Source organism: Betta splendens, chromosome 4 (genome assembly GCF_900634795.4).
Source record: "Betta splendens chromosome 4, fBetSpl5.4, whole genome shotgun sequence".
In the NCBI taxonomy this organism is placed as follows: domain Eukaryota; kingdom Metazoa; phylum Chordata; class Actinopteri; order Anabantiformes; family Osphronemidae; genus Betta; species Betta splendens.
The window spans coordinates 26,521,222-26,541,341 of NC_040884.2; the positions used below are offsets into that span (position 1 = coordinate 26,521,222).

The following is a 20,120-nucleotide window of genomic DNA, read 5'->3' on the forward strand; positions in this document are numbered from 1 at the left end:
TACGTTTGCCCGCAGTATCTAAAAATATCAGCCCAGGAAGAGGTGGAAAAATACTAGTTCTGTGTGTGTGTGTGTGTGTGTGTGTGTGAGTGAGAGAGAGAGAGAGAGAGAGAGAGAGAGAGAGAGAGAGAGAGAGAGAGAGGTCGAACAACTGACCAAGCTTTCTTGTTTGAAGGATTTGTTGCAGTGTTGTTGTATATAAAAAAGTATAAAGATTTACAACTTTGTGTTTTACCTCTTTCAGCTTCTGAGTCCACTTTTTTATTAGTGAAAGAATTTCTCTTACACAACTTTTGATATTGATTCACGGATAATTGTTCATTCATTCATTCATTCATTCATTCATTCATTCATTCATTCATTCATTCATTCATTCATTCCCAGTTCTGTTTGACATTTGGCTGCTCTGCTCAGGCTTGGGTTCCTTTTCAAACCGTCTCCTTCCACAGTGAGATGAAGTTCGCCCACTCACGAGTAAAATGGGAAAGACAGGGATGGTATAACTCCATTGCTTGGGAATTTTAAACAGGGGAAAGTTGGCACCGTGCAACATCTCAGCTCTACTAAATTCAGGCATGAATATTTCCAGACTGTGGAAAAATGATCGTCTCCCCAATGCAGCAGAACCAAAGCTGTAGACAGAATCAAAGGTGGATTTGTCCTTCTTCCATATATGAAGGCAGGGTTAAAATCTTTTTGTAATTTTTAAATAATCACTAGTGGTTCCTGATTTGAGCAAACCCTAGGGTCACATTTGACAACTTTGCCTCGACTGATGAACTTGTTTAACTTTGACCACGATCAGATGCACAAATAGTCCTTTCCATGACTTAAGTGGTCAGAAACTGGGAACACGCACCACATACACACACGCACACACTCACAAACACACACACTAACGTACAAGTGCTGGGGAGGAACTAGCCCGTTGCAATGGACTTTCCTGCTGTCAGAATGTCTGGTATGCATTAGCCACAGACTCCAGTGGGATAGTTGGGTCCACAGCGTGCATGTGCATGCGTGGATACACACACACACACACACACACACACACACACACACACACACACACACACACACACACACACACACACACACACACACACACACACACACACACACACACAAAACAAAGAGAAAAAAGACAAAAGCAAAACTGAAGCAAGACTGGGGTCAGGAGTTCAAATAATAAGGTATACTTCAGATTGGTGGTGGATGGTTTACTGGACAAAGCTCCATGATTGTTGATGTGAGGTATCTGTTGCTGTTGCAACATTCACATCTTGTTAAATAGCTCAGAAATGTACTGTGGGACTGTGGGATGTGTATGACACATGCATCAGAGAGACCACACAGTACAGTTTGACCCCCCCCCCCCCGTCCCATAAAAGCCCCAACTGTCTTCATTTAAACTCATTATAAAACCCTCAGCCCCCCCTTTCACAGCTTGGGAGATGTCCATCATCATGACACACAACTCAAAATAAAATGGTCTCAAAATACTGTCGAAAATAATGCCAAGTTTTATTTTAATAGTGGAAGTGGGGTGGAGTAAGACGGGAGGATGTGGAAGTGATGGAGCGTTTCTTCATCCTATTTTTAAGAACAACGCACCCCAACGCATGGTGGGGTTGTAGTGACCTTTTACAATTACAATAACAGTTTGGATTAGAGCAGTGTGATTCATTATCCTCCCAGGAAGAAAGAAAGGTCAGTCTGATGACAGCAACTCCCAGATTAAAATCACAACCAAGATCTGAACTTTTACTGGTAAACATTTAGGCATGAACAGAAAACCTCTGGTTGATTCCTGTTTGACTTTGTCCCTGCCCACCAAATGTTGCTTCTCTCTTTCCTTGTAAAACATTATTGGTCGCTTTTCATTGACATCACAAAAAAACACCCGTACAGTAGATGGAGAGCTGGGGAACAGCAGTGCATGCTGGGATCAAAGAGGCCAAAAGAGGGGCCCTTTTGTGGCTCCTGCAAAGCAGCACTTACGTGAAATCTGAAAGTGCTGGACTCAACAGAAGTAAAAAAAAACACAGAAGTCATTTTACAATGTTCAGTCCTGAATATGATCTCACTGCAGTCTTACCTGGATTGACCTGTGATGTGACCTCTGCCAACAGCTGGAGGACGACGAGCAGGAGGAAGGGAATTTTCCACAGATGCTTCATCCCAAACACACGCACAGAGATAAGCTTCTGAACTGAAAGACACACAGACGTTTACACAGTTTAAGTTACAGTGAGATCACAAGTCTACAACAGTCACACAGCTGCATCTGTAAGCTGCAGTAGGAACACTTTGCTGCGTTCATGGGAACCAGATGTTTGTTTGGATGTATAGTAGCTAAGTGGGAGTTTAACAGGATGCATGTTTTTATTATAGTCAGTAAAAGATCATTTAATTTTCCATTTATTAAGTGTCGTCACACTGGATGAGAAAATGTCTATTAAATTCAAACTGTGCTGATATTCTGGTATCAGGAAGCAATATCCAGGAAACAACAGAGTAAGTCGAAATGCAGATGTTTTTGTATGTTTTTAACACGGCCTAATTAGGAGCATAGGAACAAATGAGGAATGAATAAATGAAGGGACAAATGAAGGAAAGACGTTGAGTCACAGACATGACCTCAGCTGGACAGAGGCCGAGCCAACGAGCCGCCTGCACCCGACCACTCGGTCCAGCGGCGCGTGAAAACAACTGGTCTCTGCCCACGTGCACAAGTGCAGAGAGAGGACGGCACAGCTCCCTTATCGGGCGGCCGAGACGTGCTCGCTGACGTGTGTGACCAGTACAAGCCCAGAAACTTTCCAGCTCAGCGTCAGGGAAAAGATCGTGGTAAAGACAGTTATATAACTGAGGCTGGAGCTAATTGTTCACACCATGTTAATGACGTCTTATGTAACAGAATTAAACGAACACCTATTAGTTCTCAAATGAGACCTTTAATGCACTCTATATGTTTTTGATCTAGCCGTCTTTAAGTTGCTCTTCGTCACCGGCCAGAACAACACTGTCTTGACACTTCTACCACTGAAATAACCCAAGGTTCATGTCTTGCTCCATCCTGGTCCCAGTGCGGCATCTCACGTGAATTTCTCATCGCCGCTGTTCCCGAGCAGATCTTTAACGTGCTTCTGTTCTATTCTATTCTGTCTATCTCGAATAAAACCTTGAATGGTAGCACTTTTCACCACCTGACTTCCTTCTTTCACTTCACCTTCACACATAATCTCCCTGCTTCTCTAGCTTTCATTTCCTGCAGCTCCAGGTCACAGCCACTCCCTGCTGAGCCACCTTTACTTAAGCTTAACTGCTCTCATAGCTAATGAAAGACACTCACTTGATGCATTTATGCATGGAAACGTCAAAAACATGTTTACCGTGTGCTGGATAACATGCATGTGAAGGCTGCCTGTGTCGAGCAGGGAGGGAAACCTGCCATTTGATAACATTGCTATTGGACATAGTACAATGGACAAAGCTAATCTAAAAGTGACAGTTACATTTTACAGTAACACTAAGTTGCCTCAAGTAAAAGAGAAACGGTGGGAATAGACACAGGCCTGCAACAAGGACCAGCTGCACAAACTCTGCGATGCTAAATGTATTCTCCCAGGTCCCGAGAGACAGAGCAGGAAAAGAGATGAGATCTACTGCAGCTCACGTAGCATGTTGGAGCGGATCGTGCAGATATCGGCCGCTGTATCTGGACACACTGTGACCTCTCACTGCTAAAGGAAGAATCTTTGAGGTGCAACCAGCCGACACCTGCAGGCAGAGCCCCCGAGAGAAGGTGACGACCGATAAGAGCGTCCTGTCCATGTAAGAACTTAAACGTTAGTTCATCTTAGCATTTAGCCCAGAGTAGCTAGTACGTGCATGGTCCGATCACAATGAGGCCCTTTATAAGCAGACTAGCATGTCTGGTGCAGCCCAAGCGTCCAGGGAGCATTTTCTCATCAAATATAAATCAAAGGGTTGGACCTGGTTTTGTGAAGGCATCCAGGCTGTGTGAGGGCAAAAGGTCACAGCTTTACTCACCTCCAGTATATTAATTCACAATATTCACAATGTGCTCAGGTCTTTACAATGAGCACAGTCCCTCGCTAGATTTCACATATGCCTATTATCACTACAGTATATTATTTAATGTTACAAACACCTATGTGTGATGGAGACTTTTACAACATGTGTTTTTAAACATGAGCTTGTATTGACCCATATTTATTGGGCCTCGGGTGAGTTAAGACGACAGAGGCTCCAGCGATCCGATGCCCTTGGCTCCAGCTGAGATGGACTAATTCACATAATTGAGCTAAAATGTGTTTTCTTTTTCTTTTAGTGTTAAACTATTTACTTAGGAATTTGAACGTGTTTACATGTTATTATTTCTAGGAAAAAGTATGTTTTAGGGGCAACGCGATATTTTCCTAAATACTAATTTATCACTGTCAGCTGAGCATTCATGAAGCAGAGCCATGAGTACAGGTTACTCTGCCTATAGAGTTTGGAGATGTCACTGAACTTTTAGACACGTTCATAGTTAGACTTAAGTGTTGCAAGAAAGTCAATCACTCCCACGTGAACACAGCCTTATTATAAACACCAAAATGTTGACGGGCGGCAGAGTTTATTGTTTCAACTTGGAGCAGAGCGTTCCTGAATAAAATGACGATTGACTTGAATTTCTGTTTATGGGGGGAAAATTCTGTGCCCCATAAATATCAGCGCCGACCTGGCAAGTTCAGGAAGTGGTGAAGGACACATGCTCCCCTCAGAAACCCACGAGCCCACAGAGCTCAACCAGGAATCACACACGCTGCTCATGAATTCTGAAGGATAAATTAAAGGCTCCCGCATTTGTTCAGTTCTTAGAAGAGATCTCGACAAACTATTGCGGACCCTTTTAAGCCTCTACACAGCGTTCGCCTCTCCGGTTGCTGCAGTTGCTCGTGTTACAACCACAGAAACGTGAAACACACTCATGCTTTGAGCGAGAGCTCCTTGCCGTGTCCTCCTGCAGAACTCTGACTTTGCAAACAGGATGGTGGGCATATTTTGTTTTCCCAGGCCTCCTTGTTTGTGTAAAACATCAGATTTTCTCGGTAGTGTCGAGAAACGGCGGAGAAACGGCGGAGAAACGGCGGCGCAGCATCACATCCTGTACCCAGAAAGCCGCTTAAGTCAACAGACTTAAAATCCACATTTGGCTAATTAAAGCGTGTTCGGCAGTAAGCTCTGTTGTGTGATTGCTTGCATTTCATAACAGGGACCACAGAGAAAAATGTGCTATTCCAGGAGTAGCAGCGGAGCATCCCAAGGCCTGGTGGGGAGGACCCATACCTTACAACCACAATGCCTGAGTCCAGCTCCAGCTGAGGGACACGTTGTACCTCTTTAAGCCTCATTGTTCTCTGTATGTGGCTCCTCTACAACTAGTAACTGTATAGTAGGCAAAATAACACACGCCGCTACTACTTCATTTTAGATATTATATAGGCCTACGAGCTACGAGTTGCACATACAGTAGAAGGGTGTGTGTTTATATGTGGGGGGGTTGTGCCAAGTCTGATTGCTATACAGTATAACCATATGCTGGGCACCATAACCGTCCACATGTGCTTCCTATTATAACTTTATGCTTCTCCCTCAAGTCTACAAAATCTCAGATATTTTATTTTTATAGGAAAACACTAAATTCAAATCACATTTCCCATCAGCCCCATGTGCCCCCCCCCACACACACACTGACACATGGACTATATGATGGTATTTGAATCATGCAAAAGCTTCACCTGTGAACAAACTGCTGTAGCACCTGACTGACGGTGCCACTAGTCTCCTCAGCTACAACTACGGTATGTTTAACCCACCTGCAGTGTTTTCAGCAACACTGCTCATTGTACGTACTCTGGACAGACATTGACTGTGATGTGTGTGACTGTTATGTAAGGACAGACGTTTAAAATGAAAAGCCAGGCCCTGAACTCTACAGACACACTGTCAGGTTGGAAGAAACAGCAGCCCACGCCAAGGAGCGCTGCTTTTTTCCACTTCCCTGCTAAAGCAGAGGTTCATCCTCGACACACAGCCCAAATCAAGAGGATTTGCTCATTCAGCTGTGACAAGAAAGTCCTTCTTTTGATGCCGTGCATCTTAAACAAACCAAAACGAATGAAACAACCAAATAATTACAAATAAGTGATCTGCCTCCAAATACTGACTTGACAGATGTTAAAGTGTACTTGTAGTAGGTTTCCCAAAAAGTTGGTTTGCAGCGACTGATTCTGTACTTTTTAAATGTAAGTACTCTGAAGTCTAGACACAACACTTACATCATGTTATTCTACTGCATAAATGTTGAGATAAAAATAAGGTGGAGATAGTGATCGTCCTATAAAAAGACCCAGCGTGTCCAACCCATGAGCTGCATCAGTGACAACTCTTTATTTCCAACACTGTCATTTGAACATGGTGGCATCCTGCAATGCGTCAGGAGCCTCTTCTGATGTTGAAATATTACCTCGGATCCTCCCTGACATCCTGTAATTAAGACGCACGAGTAACCGAGAGACGGCGAGGTGGGAGACACATAATGAGCATCTGACACACGGAGAGACGCGGCCACATGTAAACGGCGGAGGGAGGATGAAGACACGCGGGCCACATGTGCAAACAGAGAGGACGCAGCCGCTGTGTGGTAAAAGCATCTATCTTTTTCCCTCGGCCACTGTTTAGGTTGTGATGACCTGTTTGGAGCACAGACCTTCAGTAGGAGGTACAGTAGGCGACATGCGACCTAATCAACCTGAAAGCCAGGTAATAAGCAGGACACTGCGTTGGGCTGGGTCTTAATTCAACAATATGTCAGATGCAAAGGCAACGATAGAGGGATGTTCCCTAAAGGGCTATTTTTACCAAATTACAGCACAAACCTCAAAAAGCACCAGCGCACAGCTAGTTTCTCCTGCCAGAAGCATTGATTTGAGAACCCGTCCAATCAAACAATTTCTGCATCAGATTACAGCCAGGCTAACTAAGCACTGGGTTGCACCAGCACAGTGTTTTGAATGTGGGGTTGAAATTACAGCCTTTGCTTTGTGTGATTAGGGTCCGTACGTAAGGATGTCAGTCAACCTCCAAACTCTGGAGGGAGGGGCTCCTAATTAAAAGGACATGTTAGAGAGGGAGATGCAGTGATAACAGGCTCCTGGTGCGCTTCACTTATACTCCTCTACTCTGTGTGTGTGTGTGTGTGTGTGTGTGTGTGTGTGTGTGTGTGTGTGTGTGTGTGTGTGTGTGTGTGTGTGTGTGTGTGTGTGTGTGTGTGTGTGTGTGTGTGTGTGTGTGTGTGCACATCCAATATCACATTGCAGCTGAATAATGGGAGGACAGTGTGGGATCCTGAATGTTCCCTCGCTCTCTGTTTTCCAACTGTCTCAACAAATTAAAAAAAGCTGCGTGTGAGTCCATTATCCACTGCCCTGTGACAGCAACCACAGGCATTTCATATAGCTCGCTGTCAGAAGCAATAGCCTCTCCATTCTGCTTTGACAAAGAGCTTAGTGGCCCAGAAAATATACTTTCCTATTTACGCCACCAGTCAAGGAAGAACACATCAAAGATCCCTTAAACGAAAAACCCCGACGCCTCGAAACATCGACAGCGTCATAAATTGTCAGTCTGTGGCGTTCAGTGAATTCCTCGATTTAATTTGTGGTCAGATTTTGTAATGCTGCTTTTTGTTTTCCACAATTTGCTTTGTCTCCTTGAACTTCCATTAAATTTGTTTCCACAGGATCTGGCACAGCTCAACTTTAGTGGATGGTGAAAAGACAGTGGTAAAAAAAGCACAATCTTCACTTAAATCTTAATGAACATGAATCTGAGCTGGATTCTGCTTTTACAGAAGGAATCTATCAGGTTATTCACCTTTAATATTAAGTATGAGCATGAACATCACATATTGCACTATACGCATGCAAATACCAACTTAATATTAACTAGAGCTGCAAGACTGAGGCATGTCTGTGTCTACTTCTCCAAATCTCATCAACAGCAAATTTCACTCAACACCTGATTTTTACCAGTTAACACATTGTGGAAGTAAAATGAAGACCTTCCAGTCAGACATGGAAGCAGCCAACATGACATCAGAGCCACCTCGACCTCTTTGGAACAATGACTCCTCATGGTGCTGTAAACGGTTGAGCTCACTGAGTGCTGCTGTACGAGGCTGTACCTGTTCCTAATTCTTCAGTGTGAGTTGAAAAAAGGGAAAGAAGAAAGGGCCTCTGTGTGCACATCTATCACCCACTAACATACCACCTACCACCATGTGACACCTACATGACACTGACCAGTACATAGCTATGCGTAGAAGGCTGGAAACCATTTATTGGGCGGTCAGCTGACCACAGTAAGCTTTGAAATCATTGAAGTTGCCATAAATGAATCTGTTGTTTAACTTCTCTAAAGCTTTTCTGCCACAAAACAACTAACGCGAATGTGTGTGAGTCACAATATCTTTAAATTAACTGCAGTTCTTGTTTGGATTATAGCTGGAGCCACTGCACAAGAGAGTCACTGGGATGCTGCTGTAAACAACGTCTAGACTAAATGACACCTCCATAAATTGAAGCAAAATGTAAAAAAAGCTGCCTTCTCTGGCATGAACACGAACAAAGTTACGTCTTTCACTTAGTTTAATGAGGTTGTACCACTTTCTTTTGCTTCGCTTTTGGAAACAGCTGGATCTGCAGCGGCAGAGCAGAGGGTTGAATGTGGCTCCGCTTAGCGCTCCACACGCCACATCTGCCATGCAAACAGCAGCCGCTTCACTCAAAAGGCACAAGGACTTCATGCTAATGGGACGTTCACAGTGAAATGAGCCAAGAAAACCTCACGGTACTAAAGGAAGCTTCAAGAGACCTGAAAACAGTAGGAAAGTTTAGAGTTCAAACGAGGACGAAACAAAAGGAAAGTGTCAAGGAGGAACGGTGTGGGGAAGAAGGATCACTTACTTCTGAGATGTCTTATCCTTTCAGACCATTTGCTCTGAGATGATTTTATGATTTTATTCCAGTGAGAGTCAAGACGGCTGGAGGTTAAACCCCGAGTCCTTCTCCGTCTCGCTCGCTCGCCCAGTCTCTCTCCTCAGAACTCGCTGGCTGATGTAAGACATCCCCTGCACACAGGGAAAAAAAGGAGAGAGAGGGAGAGAGGGGATAACTTTGCATTCTGTGGATTCTTGGGAGCGTGCCAAAGTCCCAGAATTCCACATGCCACACATACGGTTTCAATTAAGGCCAAATCCAATGTGCAATCCCAAAGCTTTCTTCCTCCTGAAAGGAGTCTTTCTTTTGACAGCTAAAGGCTGAAGCAACAAGGATTCAGCACAGTGTTTGTTTGTGCTGCTACTCTGAAATCACTCCTCTGTCGCTTCAGTCTAGAGACTGAAGTGAGTTGTCAGTGTATCACAAAACAAACCCAAACAAAAGTCTGGATTTTACTGTGAAACCTCCAAATGTATCCCATTAACATCACACTGTGAGCGTTTGAGTGTGATCCTTGTAATGTTAATGATCTTTGACTTTGCAAATGCGTAACCAAGCAGCTTTTGTTTTCATTACGTGACTAATGCTGCAGTTTGTCACCGATTTAATAGTTAAACCAGACCCAGGAAAAGTGAGTTTCACAGAGAGGTCAGTTTGTGCTCCAGCTGATGAGAACCCTGTTACCTGAGTTGAAGAGGAATTCAGTTTTTTTTAAGTGCTAAAACCCCTCCAGTTCTGGATTAATAGTTTGTCTGCAAAAATCAACCATCCATCAAATTTAAAAAAGATTCTATTAAAATGGATTTGTTTTTCTCATAACATGTATCCAGAAAATTTGTATGAAGCCGGCAGGTCAACACAATGGATAGAAGATAAACCGTATGACTTTTCTTATCATTCGGGTCCTCAGAATGAACTGTGATCACTCCAGTTCGCTACTAATGTGCCTTTTTGAGCCATTACCAAGTCAAAATCTGTGCATATGAATAAGTACTTCCTGATGCTGGTTTAACATTTGCATGTTCCCTGCAGCAGCGTGTCGCTCAAAGCAATACTGTACTAAGGCAGCGTTTTACAGTCTGTAACTTGGCTGTACATTACTCTGCATAGAGTTTTTTGTTTACTAAAAATAACCGTACTAATTTGTTAACGCAGTGATACAGTTATGGAGCTGGAGAGAAAATTCAACAGAAAATGAGTCAGAAAGGAGCCACAAAGTATATTTCCTGAGAAGGTGCAGCAGTGTTGCATGCTCTGGCCCATCTTAAACACAAACCATGTGCTGGAAACTCTGATTCGTGACACTAGGAACTATAATGCAGAAAACACTGTACAGACACAGGCAAGTAAAACTCACTCATCCACAAACTGGGCGCTTAACGTCCAAAAACATACAACTTCTGCACACTAGCACACACAAAGGTTTTCCAAGGAGGAGATTTATTTAACAAAATTAACAGTCTGGTAAATCTGAATGATAACGAATCTTCAATGATTACAGGCAGAAAATAAGCAAATGTTATAAATACCCCCCACAGCCAGTACCATGTACTGTGATTACATGCTAAGAAGAAATGTTCTGATTATTCAATCTTAGTCCACTGTTGTATAAAAATCACCAGGTAAGACAAGTAGATGGCCATTCCCACCTAAAGAGCATCTATCAGTACATATAAAAATAAGTCTCATAGGCAAAATAAATAGATGCACCTGAAGACTGCTTCATCCAGTCAGTACGATTGTTTTATCCTTCATCTCATTCTGTGTTCAAACTACAGTATGTATGACATCAACATACAGACCAAAGAAAACCTGGTGCTAAAAGGTAAGCAAGACACTTCATCTTTGCTTTCATTCACTTTGGATGGGACAGATTCTATCGTGGACACATGCATGCTACATTAGTTATTGCACAGCGATGACATCACAGTTTCTTCAAACAAACGAGAGACCCGCACACATTGGTCTTCTCTCTCTGGGTCGTCGTTTCTTGTTTTCTGTCTAAACTCCATTCTTCACCAACTCATGGACTCCTTGCTCGTCAATCGTCAGGGTTGGTTTAAACTTCTTTCCCTTCACCAAGTCTTCAAGACCCTTAAAGGTGCACAGACACCATTAAAACATTGTTAGGGGTTGTACAGAAAGATATTTCCGATCAATAGCAGGAGCAGAACAATGTGGAGTTTCTATTTTATCCTGTTAGGACTCGCTTCCTTACCTCTCCCCCATAGGACACCAGTGGGGAGATCTCACATTTGATGGGCAGGTCTGTTCCGTCCTTCAGACTGTTGAAAAGCACAATATCAGGAAGGTTGAAAAGGTAAGGGAGGACGAATGAGTGATTGCCTTGTGAAAAGCAAAGCTGAAAGAATCAGTTGTGACAGTTGTAAATCCTTGCCACAGCTGTTCTGCTACTGTGGCTTGTGATTAGAGTTCAAAGGCAGACAATCAGAGCTGCATCATTCCCACACGCAACCAGTGATTAGTCCTTTGACCCATAACAGACTCCTCTAGAAGAAGAGAAGAAAGAAAACAAATGAGAAGAAGAAAACAGATGAATGACTGGCCATGTCCATGCATCTCCACCCAGTGCTTTTTAAAGACTCTGCACCACATTGCCACCATTCAGCTTGTTCATTTCTAGATCATTTATTACACACAGTAATCATTTATTACACACAGTAATCACCAGTCTCCCATTAGATGCTTCAGGTGCTCTGCTTAGCAGCTGTCTGCACAGCTGCGATGTAAGAATGCAGGATGAACGATTAAAGACGAAGCGTAGTCTCCGACAGCCTGTACACAACTCGCAGCTGCAATGAATGTTACTGAAGCACATGCTCATTTCATCTAGCCAACTAGCAAGCAGCAGATGCCCATGTCATAACCGCTTCACTCACAAATCCTCTAGTGCGGACTTGTCGCTGTTTGCCAGAAAGTGTGACCAGTGCCCATTACCCAGCATGCAACACAATTTGTGTATTAGTAGCGATCTCATCTCAGGGAAAGTGATCTGTCAGCAGGTCATTATGACTGTGTATCATCTGACCAGGACGCTAATAGTACTGCATTTACAGTCTAAGCTGATCCTCGCTGTCACATCCTTCATCACAACTGACTGCAGGCACAGAAAACCAGCTGTCGACTGGCCTCTGTTCATGCAGATTCCTCTTTTCAGTTGGAAAGAAGGAAATAATACTAGAAGGATCAGATGTAATGTTATGCGATACTAAGACAATTGAGCAAGAGTGAAAAAGACAGAAAGCCAAAACCCCATCACCATGCACTCAGTACTTCAGGGGGATAATTACGTTGTGTTGTCATCATCTGTGACACTCCCTGCTGCTCCGTCTCTGGAAACAATTCACGGGACACACAGGAGCAAGACCAACCGTGAGAGAAAGGAGGGGGAAGAGTGACAGTGTGAGGCTAAAAGGTGTCTATAAAACAAACCAAAAAAAGCCAGTGCATACAGTTTGTGAACAAACTGGAGAGTGCTGGGAAGGTGGGCGTGCCCCTGAGGAACCTGTGTCTGTTAACGTGCAGACCGTGGACAGATACGTATTTCATGTAATGATATGACACATGAGGCTGTGCACCTTGGTATGGCCGGCATATGCGTGCCATCCTTGTGGATGAAGTGGCCCCCAGCGTTGAGCACCCAGCAGTGGTGGAGCGACATCAGCGCGTGTCTGGCTGTTGTGGGCGTGTCCTTTCCATCCTGACTGTCTGCGTTCTTCAGAGGTGAGAATTCGTCCTCCCTCAGCACCTCGTACACAACAAATGTCCTGTTGAACAATGAATCACAGAGACAATGGTACCGTGCCTTAATTATCTGCCATCTGCTATTCTGATTATGACATTAATATGTGTTGTATATACCGTATGGCCACACAAAGCTTAGAACAAACAGTGCTGAGAACCTTATAGAAATCCAGACCATCTGGATTTCACTGCAGCTGCCAATCAACACACAACTGTAATCCCTCTTCTCAGCAAGACCAAAAAACAGCTTCTCATCGGACTTGATATACAGTGAATAAACCATGAGGGAGGCTGTTAGGGCCCGCAGTGTTTTTCCATCATCCAATCATCACAGGAGTCCCTTTGTTAAATGTAAAGTTCTATTAGTTGTAGCATGTCTGGGAGCTGATGTCATTTAACACTGGAGGAGGTGGAATGAGGGAACAGCTCATAAACCTCCATCCTCCTGCAAAGAGCTTGGCCTGGTCTGCTGGACCAGACCTTGGATGACTTGGTCTGGTTTATGTATGTATTGAGCCAGGTGCCAGGCTCAGACGAACGTCAGTACATAAACAAAAAAATATTTAAATGCTCATTGTATGGTTGCCGTAGGAACTGTCACTTACTTGGCGAACTGGAAGATGTCAAAGACAAACTTTTCCATTTTAATCCCATTTGGGTTTTCAGGTTTGATGAGTTGACCCTGTTTGTCCACGTATGGGATCTTCTTTCTGGCCACATGGTGCTGCAGCTTTGGCTCGTACCTCCTAAGAGTAAAGACATCATTGCATACATTTGCTGCTCTTCACAACAAAGCAAACCACAGCTATAGAAAACAATGTGCATGACCGGTGTCTTACTCTACTATATCTCTAAGGAAGGAAAAGCTGAAGAAATGATTGGCCACGTTTCCCGCATTAAACATCAGTCGACCATCATCACTGCGCTTTTGGGCCGTTTGCAGGGAGATCTCACTGTACTCCACCACCTGGTAGTGCCCATCCACCTTGCAGACCACCCCCACTGCCTCCGTCGGGTTAGTTTTCTCCACCACCTAAAACATTTGCAGAAGAACAAAAACTGAAAACAATTTGTGCAAAACAGCACAAACAACATTAACTTTCCTGGAACTTTCCATTTCATACATCTTCTGCCCCCACGACGAGCAGATATGGTTAAAAACAAATAATTCATGAATTTATTAACATGTGGCAATGCTCTTTAAAAACCTCCACTTTAGAGTCTATAGTAAGAGGAAAAAACCCCTCTCCCCCATCTGTTGGCTGCTAATGACAGAGTGGAGTCCTGATGACGGGGTTGGTGAGTGGGCTGGGGACAGTGAAGCCACATGAATTGTAGTGGAGCTCAGTAATTTATGATCTGAGGGTGGGAGCCTGCTCAGATCTGATCCTTCCATCTCTGCTTCACCGCACAACTCATGATGTCAAACAGGATCAGACTCTGGATGATGTTCAGTTAAATATTTTAATCTCTACTATCCTGGCTGGAAAATATTCTCAGTGTATTGAGAATTAATTTCAGTGTGGTACTAACATAATACTGCGCTAGTCTGCTGTGTAACCAGAGCATCAAACACACATTTGCGGATGTTTAACAGAAACTTGTCAACGTGAATCTAAAGAAAACAGGATTCAGGAAATCCTGGAAACAGGAAAACAGGATATTGAGTAAGTTGCTATGGAGTAAATTTAGTTCAACACTCACAGGTGGAGCCGACACTGTTGACGTGGCACAAATGTCAGAGCCTTTTGGCATTTAACTGCACAAAGTCATGTGACCTTCTGTCATGATTTATTCAGTGATTACTCAACAATGTTTGTGTATGCTTGATGATTGTGGGGTTGTCCACAGAGTGTTCGCTGTAAATTTGACTTCCTGCTTGTGTCAACATGACAACAGTCACTCAAACATTTTAACAACAGGAGGACCAACTTATATAAGCAAAGGCAGCTTGTAGAGCTTTGTGATTTTCCTCTATGATCCCAGTCACATAGAATCTAACAGGCAGATCCTCATAAAACACTGATATTTATAGTCGCTCCAATAAACTTAGTTTTTAAAGTTTTCCCCAATACTTCTCTTGCTAAAACTGATCCATGAGCTATTAATAATTATTACCCCTTCTTGTTTGTGTTTAATGCCACAGACACATGGCAGCACACATGAAAATCTATCCATATCTCATTACTTTTATTTCTTTGGTGCTGTAAATTTAGCGAAAACCGAAACATGTCACAAAAGCTTCCAACCCTATTCTAATTTGACATAATAAACTACATCACAATCTATCTAAACCTCCCTCCTATGAACTATTCAAACTTGTGTGTAGCTTATTATATATTTTTCAGTAAAACAAACAAAAAGAAAAGCACAGGAGATCAGCTCTACAGCTGTACTGTGCTAAGCCACTGCACAATAAATTATTTTTGGATTGCAATAGTAGGCAAGGTTTCAGAAAATGTTTATGAACAACTGGAAACTGGCATATTTTTACCGAAGAGTAGATTAAAAAAAAATGGCATTAACGCTACATTTCCTTGAAAGCAGTGATGCAATTGTTGCTCAATAAAAACAGAAGCTGGAAAACTAACCCACAACTCCACCTAGTGGTGAAGTGTAGATAGTGTAGATGTGTAGAAATATTCATTAAATTGTTGTGAAAACGAACCAACCACTAATTTGAAGTATATTTCTTCACATGCGTCACCATTGATAATGCCTCCAGTTTCAAAAACTAGACCTAATATGCAGAGCCTGAGTAACATAGTGTATGAGAGCACAATCATGGGGGATAATGGATTCAAACAGCAGTTCAGTATGTCTACTGATGCGCTGACCTAGGTTTTTTATAAAATACATTTTAATTTTTAGTTAACTAAAGTTCATTGTAATTCATCTTTGTTAAGACTTTAGAATTTTTAGAATTTTAAAAGGGCAAATTAACAAGAGATGTGCTGAGAGGTAAAAGGAGAGCAGGAACAGAGAAGCAAACATGACCAACCTTAGCTCCACAATCTGCTCGCTTCTGCACACAGAAGCCAACAAAGGCGGGGTCTGCCACTTTGACCAGAATGTTATCTACACAATACACATGGATGAACTCGATTCCTCTCTTCTCCATGTTATCCAAGATACCCTGGTTCCCCAACGCTCTGTAAAGACCCCCATTCCCATCTGAAACACAGACACACAGGTTTGATTTTAATGCACAAACTCATTGCTAAGACACACCAACAAAGTCATTACAAAGTCTCAAACACACCAGGGGCCATGGAGAGCTTCCCTTTGCCCTCCAGGATGATTTTGCCATGGTAATCCATGGCTGGTAGCATCCCCTGTTGAAAAAAGACGACGTTGTCCTTGTCCAAGCCAAAGTACTTATGTCTTAGAAAGAAGTCCTTTGTGGACTCCATTGTCCTCCCACTGGTCATGATATACCTGAAGGCAACACAAAAGAGGAAAGTGGTACTGAAGAACATATAAAGTCTAAAAGAGGCGTCTGGGCAAGGAACAGATTCATCATCTTCCATGTAAATTCTCTGATGGTCTGTTTTTTTGAAATGCTGTAGAAAATGTCTTCATTGGCTTTTCACAAAAATGAAACCTACAAGCTGATCTTCCTTAAAGCCAGAAACATTCAAAGTTCAATACTATACTATAACTATAACTGTAACTGGGCAATAAACATGAAGCTACTTCTTAACAATCAGACTAAGAGTTATGCCACTATGTAGTTTCTGTCATACCCTTTAGTGGCTATTAAATATAACTACACTAAATAAAGGCTTGATTTTCATGTCCCTGCTCCAATTTGACTTCAGGTTTTTTCTTCTGGACCAAATGTTGTAATAGTACATAGAGAAAACTGATGGAGTCGTATGAAGTGGTGCTGCAATAAATCCTGTCATCCTGAAGGTTGGTTTACAACTACATAACTTTGAGCTTTGTGTCCCTATGAAACTGTTAAATGAGGGTGGCTCTGATTATGCACAAATAGGCAGCTCTGCTCATTTAGTTCTGTTGATTATTCTCAAATAGAGGCAGCTGACAGCCACACTCACTGAACAGTCTTAGTTATGTCCTTCTAAAGAACTTGCAAAGTGAAACACAATGTCTTACCAGGGTATACAGCATTTCTTGTTGTGCTTCTGCTCAGCCAGCTGTTGCAGCCTCAAAATGCGTTCAGCTTGGATCTGAAAGAGGGTTTTGTGGGATGGCAGTCCCACGTCATACATGCCTTTGGGGTAAGAGACCCCTAGTCTAGTTCCCTGGCCCCCGGCCAGCAGCAGAACTGCTACTTTACTCTGAGAGATGCGGTAAAAACCTGAGGGGGAACAGAACACAAGACATTAAATAGTAGAGCGATTACTGCATTACAGATATGACCAGTAATCTATGAGTTTTGATATGATACACAGTCAGAGTTTATTAGTAGAATCTAATCTGCAGTGAAGACATAACATTTTAGATAAATAATAATAAACCCATACAAAACAATGCAGATAACATATAATAATGAAGTGTGTTAAGCCAGCGCCCAACATTTTATGACTCAGGACTTTGGCATTGTAACTTATTCAGTTAGTGTGATTTAAAACTAACTTTTATTGTAGTTCATCTGTCCAACAGCTCATAATTGTTCAGATTTATCTTATATAAACTGCTGCTACGTGACTTGATATGCAACACCCTTCATGCTTACGGGAGCCAAAAGGTTTCTATCCGGGAACTGGGTGGGCCTGCTAGGCTTAACAGACTTATAAACCCACACAAACACACACAACATGCATTGCACACCAGTTTAGTCATTACAGATTGGGGTGACCTCATGATTTGGGGTCAAGCAACAAGCCTATGTACGTCAAAAGCCAAAATCAAAACCAGATGTTGTACACTGTCCACCTCTTACGTCATCCAACGCCAGGAGCAATCACTTTGACTAAACAGTCAGACCCCCTCTGTTACAGATACTGCACAAACACTAATGGACAATGAAATGATTCATATTCCTAACCTACACAGAACTCAAGACTGGGAACAGTTTGTGACTTTAGACAACCACAACAAAAGGCAAATGGGGAGCTTCTGATTTTCTGATTTCAGCTGTGGCAACTATAAACTCATACATAAAAGCTGGAATAAAGCATTTACAACCTCTGATGGTCCATTTTAGACCAGGGAACCGACTGACCCATCTTAACATCACAGCATCTGGGCTACAATGTGATGTTTTAATCCAATTAAGCTTCCCAGCCAGATACCCGGAAATGCTTCATTATCTTTGAGCCCTGACTCTTAATTGCTAAGCTGCTTGCTACAGTAAGTGCTCTAGAGAAGATTGTGCGTGCAGTAACATGACAGGTCTTGTACACATTGTTGTAATGCTTATAAGAACAATTAGTCCCATTTGGTTATAACCTATAAGTCCTTGCTACTTACTGTAATGGTTTGAGGAATACATTGATTTTGGATGAAAACAAGTGGAGCTCACCTTCTTTCTCCCAGTCTTTGAGACTCTCCTTGTCCCTCGTCACACTCCCCAGCACTTCCCGGGGCACTGGCTCCATGCGTCCGTCCATCTTCTCGTCTTTGTTGTTGTTGGACGTTTCCATGGCCTTCTTAAAGAAACTGTTGATCTCCTCAAAGTCCATGTCCTTCAGCTCTTCTGTTAGGTCAGCCTGTTCCTGGGGGCTCAGCTGACTCCAGAAATCCAGGAGGTGAGACTGGCCAGCTTTACCCAATCTCTGGGAGAGTTCCTTTGGGTACGGGTCCATGATCGATTGTGTCTTTGATCAACTGTCCCAGACTGAGACGACAAATAAAAAAAATATTTTACAAAAAATGTAAAGCCATTAGGCGAAAGACTATGCATTAGTAGGAAAGAAAGTTGGATTTTTAAATCTGATTTAAACAAAAAAAGAGTTTAAGTCAGCTGATGATTAATCAAAATACTTCTGTGGGTGGAGTTGAAACATTGGCTATTGTCCTTAGTATTTTTTTAACCTGGATAATGCTGGTTAAACTAGCACAGCAGGTGACAACACAATGCAGCGTAATAGACAGCTTAGTTAAATCATGCGTTCCTTTCAAGTCGAGGCTATAAAAAGGTCCAGGAAGTCGTGGCTCTACTACGAGAAAGGACCTGTAGCCTTTCAATGGGATTTAAATGGCATTTATACCAATAATCTAAAAAAACAATAATCAGAGCTCTTTCCATTTTCCAACTTTTCAGGAGTAAGACGGCGGCGACGTGTTCAATGACATTATGAAGTTGAGGCTGTTACGGTGGCAGAAAACAGATGCGCCTCATATGATTCTTACAGAAACAAAGTTTGAATTAGCATGGATCTAGCAAACGAGTCTGCGGCGGAATATATGAAGAGATGCCTTTTTGCTGTGTAACGAAACGTTAACTAAGCTGCACACGTTAATGTATGAATCTCTACGGTTAACCGCCGTCTACAGTAGGAGCAGCTCACGGACGAGCAGCTAGCCGGCTAACGCTACACCTAGGAAGCAGTCAACTCAAATCAGAAATAACCTTATACATATATGTTCACGTCTTACCTCTTACAAACGCTCCTCTTTGCTTTAAAAGCATTAATGCCAGTAACTGTGTACCGTGTCAGGGTCTGGGTGCGACGCCTACTACCCGGACTACACCTCCTGCTACGTCACGTTTGACGTGGCAGTCGCGCTGGCGCCGCCTTCAAGTGTTCCTCGTAAAATTTCAGTGACGCCAGAAACAGAAAAAGAAAGTTATAATCAATGAATGTAGATAAAAAGGAAGTGTATTGCATTTGAATGACAAGATGTATATCTGTTAAATTTGAAAAATCCATAAAGTTAATGGTAAAGTGAGATAAAGGTTGGAGTGTTAAATTTTGGAATTACCTGGAATTGATCAGGAAGTAAAGCATAACAAGCTATTCAGTTCGTGTAACTAATCTTTTGCATATTGGAGAACTGACACCAGCCATCGATACAGCATTATTTACTAAGATAATGTTGCAGTCATATATTTACTGACCCAAATTCACTACTGTGAAAAGATAATGAAGGTGTTACAATTTAATGGGACTTGGGCGTAAATTGTTATTGTATTTCCAACACAGATTTTTTTACAAAAATGAATTTATAGCTGGTTTAGAACCTCTTAATTTACAATAATTAGTTTACAATAAGAATTTCAGACTAAGCTACTGATTTAGAAATAGGATTTTTTCATGATATTGAGTGGAGCCAAGTGCTAATAAATAGTAATAAAAAAGTGAATAAAGCTTT

At 42.4% G+C, this 20,120-nt stretch overlaps 2 protein-coding genes across 6 annotated transcripts in view; both read right to left on the minus strand.

Moving 5' to 3' along the window:
- ddr2a (discoidin domain receptor tyrosine kinase 2a) overlaps positions 1 to 9,320 on the minus strand; it is a 20,435-nt gene extending 11,115 nt beyond the window's left edge. For 2 of the 4 annotated variants that reach the window (XM_029146190.3, XM_055508399.1), the window contains exons 1-2: positions 9,039 to 9,314; positions 2,099 to 2,212 (exon numbers count right to left, since the gene is read on the minus strand). In XM_029146190.3, the coding sequence (XP_029002023.1) occupies positions 2,099 to 2,180 (82 nt within the window). In that variant the 5' untranslated portion in view covers positions 2,181 to 2,212; positions 9,039 to 9,314. Of the gene's footprint in view, positions 1 to 2,098; positions 2,213 to 9,038 lie in introns of all 4 variants that reach the window. The other 2 variants (XM_029146188.3, XM_029146189.3) reach the window with 2 other exon arrangements.
- Positions 9,321 to 10,494: 1,174 nt separating this feature from the next.
- Positions 10,495 to 19,560, minus strand: uap1 (UDP-N-acetylglucosamine pyrophosphorylase 1). Of its 2 annotated transcripts, XM_029146196.3 has the most exons (11): positions 19,404 to 19,560; positions 18,328 to 18,642; positions 16,956 to 17,160; positions 16,099 to 16,274; positions 15,838 to 16,010; positions 13,676 to 13,869; positions 13,442 to 13,582; positions 12,671 to 12,859; positions 12,383 to 12,424; positions 11,290 to 11,356; positions 10,495 to 11,165 (listed from the first exon to the last, which is right to left on the minus strand). In XM_029146196.3, the coding sequence occupies exons 2-11, from the start codon at positions 18,608 to 18,610 to the stop codon at positions 11,073 to 11,075; spliced, it is 1,563 nt and encodes a 520-aa protein (XP_029002029.1). In that variant the 5' UTR covers positions 18,611 to 18,642; positions 19,404 to 19,560; the 3' UTR covers positions 10,495 to 11,072. The 2 variants fall into 2 exon arrangements, with proteins under 2 accessions (XP_029002029.1, XP_029002030.1); XM_029146197.3 differs by lacking the exon at positions 12,383 to 12,424.
- Between the last annotated feature and the right edge of the window lie 560 nt (positions 19,561 to 20,120).

What these genes read in the sequence shown, in the direction of transcription:
- uap1 (XM_029146196.3), bottom strand. Translation starts at nt 18,610, where the DNA reads ATGGACCCGTACCCAAAGGAACTCTCCCAGAGATTGGGTAAAGCTGGC. An exon ending in GAGCAGATTGTGGAGCTAAG is followed by an intron (nt 13,870 to 15,837) that starts GTTGGTCATGTT and finishes CAAATGTTTTAG; the next exon opens with GTGGTGGAGAAAACTAACCC. An exon ending in ACAGATGATGACAACACAAC is followed by an intron (nt 11,357 to 12,382) that starts GTAATTATCCCC and finishes GCTTTTCAACAG; the next exon opens with TCTGAAGGACGGAACAGACC.